General features: G+C 34.9%; 1 protein-coding gene across 1 annotated transcript; it reads left to right on the top strand.

Annotated features, from left to right (window-relative positions):
• Window positions 4786-5528, top strand: LOC107621289 (18.1 kDa class I heat shock protein-like). The gene has a single exon (XM_016323323.2). It carries the CDS (start codon window positions 4954-4956, stop codon window positions 5461-5463), a length of 510 nt encoding a protein of 169 aa, XP_016178809.2. The 5' UTR covers window positions 4786-4953; the 3' UTR covers window positions 5464-5528.

Below are 5531 nucleotides of genomic sequence, written 5' to 3'. Positions count from 1 at the left end.
TTTTAGTGAATAGTTTTTTTTTTTTCAGTATATAGGAATTTATCCTACACCTAAGTAATGACTGAACTTTGAATAGTATCTAAAGTATTTGATATGGAAAAGTATAGGTTACCAACATATTATCTGCCAACTTCTGTCAACTCTTATTTATAATTGTGTTTCATGGAAGTGTGTTCGTGGATGTGTCTAATAATTAACATATTTTAAATACATATATAAAGAGACACATCCAGAAAATATATCTATAAAGACACTTCTATTAAACATAGCTAAAAAAAAGACATTTTTATTAGACACATCCACAAACACACTTCTATGAAACACAATTATAAATAAAAGTTGGCAGAAGTTGGCAGATATGCTATTGGTAACGTAGAGGAACCGATTTGATATTATCTTACTTGCTATGTAAATCAGGTCAAATATATGTTATAGTGTTTGTATCTCGAATAGATCGGATAGATGAACTTGTACATCTAACTCAACTAGTATGATTGAATCTGGTAAACTTCTATAAATTTTTGTGAAATTAAATTAGTAAATTTGGATCATAGCTTTAGCTTAAGGTCATGATATAAACAAATAGTATTCAACTTGAAACATTAAAAACCTTGTCGTTTGATTTGGAAAGTTGTTGGCATCTTCTTCTTCATGTTCTCAAAATGTGACGGTGAGCACGTTATCTTTAGTAGTGGGCTAGTGGCATTGACATTAGTAAAATTGTCATTAGGATTGGTTTCCATGTTCTTTTTTTAAAAGGCTTTTTTATTACAACAATAATTTTGCATTTGATTATACAATATAAAATATTAATAACAATTTATTGAACCTAATTGTTTTTATTTTATATGTAAAATCAATTATTTGTCTCTAATTTACCCTTTTTTCCCCTTTTTTTTCGTCATTATATATACACTCACATCATCACTACATGAGCAAAGGCCTTGCCACATAAATTTTACAACTTTGGTCATTGGGTTGGGCCCATCAGACCCGGATACCTTAATTTTATTTGAAACACAGGAAACAATATATTGGGCCCAGTGTTACTCAATCGGCCCATTGACAAGAGCATATCCAGCCTTAACCTAAGCGTAATTCCATAGACTATTGTGTTATAGACTTATAGTCTTGTCTCTTGTCCTTAGTCTTATTTGTTGTTGGTGTTTTTTTTTTTTCTGGGTTGTGATTTGTTGAATTGTTTTGAGGTTCTGTTTTGCCTCTCTACCCCTACAATCAATAAAAGTTATTTTCTTTGTTAGCCCATGACAACAATAAAGAAGTCTTGTGGCCCACAAATTCAGCCCAACAGAATACACAAATTAAATTATAATTTAGTCTTTATCTTATCTTATAGTTATCTTTATCTTTATCTCTATCTTATCTTTATTTTGCTTTTATCTTTCATAGGACAATGCTCTATATATATTTAGTTTTACCCTCATAGTTTACAATACACTTTAGTACAATTCAATCAATCAACAATCAATAAAAGTTATTTTCTTTGCTTTTCCTATTCTTTTCTTCGCATTCTTTTCTTTTCTTATTCTTTCACAATTTTATCATGGTATCAGAGCCATGGTATCCTCCTTGAGGAGGATATATAAGTTATCATCTCTTCGGTGAGAAATCACCATACTTCTTTTTCAACTTCCTCCCACAATAAATAATCATAGATTTAGTTACATGCATCCAAGTGAAAATTCTACCACAGTTTTGATTATCCTGATTCTTTACCAGCAATTCCGTCTGCGCCTTCTTCTAGCATTTCATCTGCAACTTCTTCCGAGAGTTTCGTCAGTATTCTGTTTCAGCAGTTCAATCTGCATCTGTTCTAGCAGTTCAATCTGCATCTGTTCTAGCAGTTCCATCTGCACTCTTATTGCGCTCTACGCGCCATTTGAAGACCACTCTTATTGCGCCATAGCGCCCTCTAAAGATCAATCTTGTTGCGTTTTACACGCTTATTTTTTTATTTTTTGAATAAGAAAATAAAAGATGAAAAAATTTTATTGATTATTGATTGATTGAATTGTACTGAGGTGTATTGTAAACTATGAGGGTAAAACTAAATATATATAGAGCATTGTCCTATAAAAGATAAAAGCAAATAAAGATAAGATAAGAACAATTAAAGATAAGATAAAGATAAGATAATAAAGACTAAAATTAAAATTGAATTTTTGTATTCTGTTGAGCTGAATTTGTGGGCCACGATACTTCTTTATTGTTGTCATGGGCTAAAGTAGAAGAGTAGTTTAATACGCCCCCGCAAGCTGGTGGATGGAAGATGTCAATAATCCACAGCTTGGATAAGTTCCGATGAAATTGTTGAGAAAAGCGCGTCTGACGTGGTGACACGGAGGAAGATGCGTGCGGCAGAGCTTGAACTGCCTACTGCAAAAATATAAAAGGAGATGCTGTGCTTGAGCAGCGATCTTCAAAAACTGCGTGCGGCGAAGCTTGAGCTGCCGGCCGGCGGCAAAAATATAAAAGGAGATACTGTGCTTGAGCAGCGATCTTTAAACAATTGCGTGCGGTGGAGCTTGAGCTGCCGACGACAAAAATACATAAAAGGAGATGCTGTGCTTGAGCAGCGATCTTTAAACAATTGCGTGCGGCGGAGCTTGAGCTGCCGACGGCAAAAATACATAAAAGGAGATGCTGTGCTTGAGGGAGAGAGAGCAAGCAGCGATCTTCATAAAAAAAAAGAATGAAAAAATAAAAGATAAAAAAATAAAAAATAAAAAAAATAAAAAAATAAAAAATAAAAAAATAAGCGTGTAAAACGCAACAAGATTGCTCTGATACCATGATAAAATTGTGAAAGAATAGGAAAAGCAAAGAAAAGAACTTTTATTGGTTGTTGATTGATTGAATTGTACTGAAGTGTGTTGTAAACTATGAGGGTAAAACTAAATATATATAGAGCATTGTCCTATGAAAGATAAAAGCAAATAAAGATAAGATAAGAACAATTAAAGATAAGATAAAGATAATATAATAAAGACTAAAATTAAAATTGAATTTTTGTATTCTGTTGGGCTGAATTTGTGGGTCACGATACTTCTTTATTGTTGTCATGGGTTAAAGTAGAAGAGTAGTTTAATACGCCCCCGCAAGCTGGTGGATGGAAGATGTCAATAATCCACAGCTTGGATAAGTTCCGATGAAATTGTTGAGAAAAGCGCGTCTGACGTGGTGACGCGGAGGAAGATGCATGCGGCAGAGCTTGAGCTGCCTACTGCAAAAATATAAAAGGAGATGCTGTGCTTGAGCAGCGATCTTCAAAAACTGCGTGCGGCGGAGCTTGAGCTGCCGGCGGCAAAAATATAAAAGGAGATGTTGTGCTTGAGCAGCGATCTTTAAACAATTGTGTGCGGCGGAGCTTGAGCTGCCGACGACAAAAATACATAAAAGAAGATGTTGTGCTTGAGCAGCGATCTTTAAACAATTGCGTGCGGCGGAGCTTGAGCTGCCGACGGCAAAAATACATAAAAGGAGATGCTGTGCTTGAGGGAGAGAGAGCAAGCAGCGATCTTCATAAAAAAAAGAATGAAAAAATAAAAAAAATAAAAAAATAAAAAAATAAAAAAATAAAAAATAAGCGTGTAAAACGCAACAAGATTGATCTTTAGAGGGCGCGTATGGCGCAATAAGAGTGGTCTTCAAATGGCGCGTAGAGCGCAATAAGAGTGCAGATGGAACTGCTAGAACAGATGCAGATTGAACTGCTAGAAAGATGCAGATTGAACTGCTGAAACAGAATACTGACGAAACTCCCGGAAGAAGTTGCAGATGAAATGCTAGAAGAAGGCGCAGACGGAATTGCTGGTAAAGAACCGGGATAATCAAAACTGTGGTATAATTTTCACTTGGATGCATGTAACTAAATCTATGATTATTTATTGTGGGAGGAAGTTGAAAAAGAAGCATGGTGATTTCTCACCGAAAAGATGATAACTTATATATCTTCCTCAAGGAGGATACCATGGCTCTGATACCATGATAAAATAAAGAAGTATCGTGACCCACAAATTCAGCCCAACAGAATACAAAAATTCAATTTTAATTTTAGTCTTTATTATCTTATCTTTATCTTATCTTTAATTGTTCTTATCTTATCTCTTTTATCTTTTATCTTTCATAGGACAATGCTCTATATATATTTAGTTTTACCCTCATAGTTTACAACACACTTCAGTACAATTCAATCAATCAACAATCAATAAAAGTTCTTTTCTTTGCTTTTCCTATTCTTTCACAATTTTATCATACCCAGTTTTGGGTTTGTCGAGAAGAGATGCATCGAGAAAAAGCTATCTACAAGACTACAAGTAGGGGTATGCATGGGTCGAGTGAAACCGAATTTGATGTGATACAGACCCGACCTGAAATATATAACGGACCTATTTGTTAGATCCTAAATCCGATGAAACTTATACACTTTCGGGCCATGATTATACCGGATGAAAACCGGGTCGTTAACATTATATTACCTTGATACCTTCTTGTAAGCTAGTATGTGAAAATATCCAAATTTCTAAGACTCCAACCATTATTTGACATGGTAAAATTCACTTAGAAAAATATAACAAGAACCAACTATTCTCTAAAATTAAAGCATAACCATAATCAATACTAATATTGTCTAATAACACCAAATATTTAAATCAATACAAATAACACAATATTATACATTAGTTTAAAGTCTTGTGCATTTTAAACATAAAACATTAACTTATAGTCTTATAATGAATAATAACACAAAATATTAAGGTTTACAATATTTAAATTCCACATAAGAATAACCATCATCCATCACTAATAACACAAAATATTAATTGTATATGATGACCGGGTCGAATTCGGGTGACCCGAACTATGACACGGACCCGACCCGAAATAATGACGGGGTCTATTTTGTGAGACTCTTATCCGACCCTAAGCACGATGAAATCATACCAAATTAGTTCCTATAGTGCTCGGAACCGGGCCGAATTTTCGGACCGAGCTGGGCCATGCACACCCAAGTACAAGAAATCCAAAAATAAGCTATCAACAAGGCTACAACCTGACCACATGGTCCAAAAATTAAAAAATATGATAATTATAACCACAAAAAGAAAACAAGTAAAAAAAGACGGGCATGTTTTTCTTTCAGATCTTCCCAGTCTCAAGAAGGACGAGGTCAAGGTGGAGGTCAACGATGGAAGGGTACTTCAGATAAGTGGTGATAGGCATGCCCATGACGAAGATCACGGCCACAAGAACAAGAAGATGATAAAGTGGCACCGCGTTGAGCAATGCGGCGGGAAGTTCCAGAGAAGGTTTAGGCTCCCGGAGAATGCTAAGGTTGAGCAGGTTAAAGCTCACATGGAGAATGGTGTGCTTGTTGTTACTGTCCCTAAACAAGAGCTCAAGAAACCAAACACCAAACTGCTTCAGATTCATGGAAATTGATTCCGTAAATTTTGGATATGAATTGCAATACAAGTCAATGTTCGAAGAAATAAATTGTACGTTACGGC

This window comes from Arachis ipaensis, chromosome B10 (assembly GCF_000816755.2).
Source record: "Arachis ipaensis cultivar K30076 chromosome B10, Araip1.1, whole genome shotgun sequence".
NCBI lineage: Eukaryota > Viridiplantae > Streptophyta > Magnoliopsida > Fabales > Fabaceae > Arachis > Arachis ipaensis.
The sequence above is the reverse complement of the archived record's forward strand: the minus strand, read 5'-3'. Positions and strand labels throughout refer to the sequence as shown.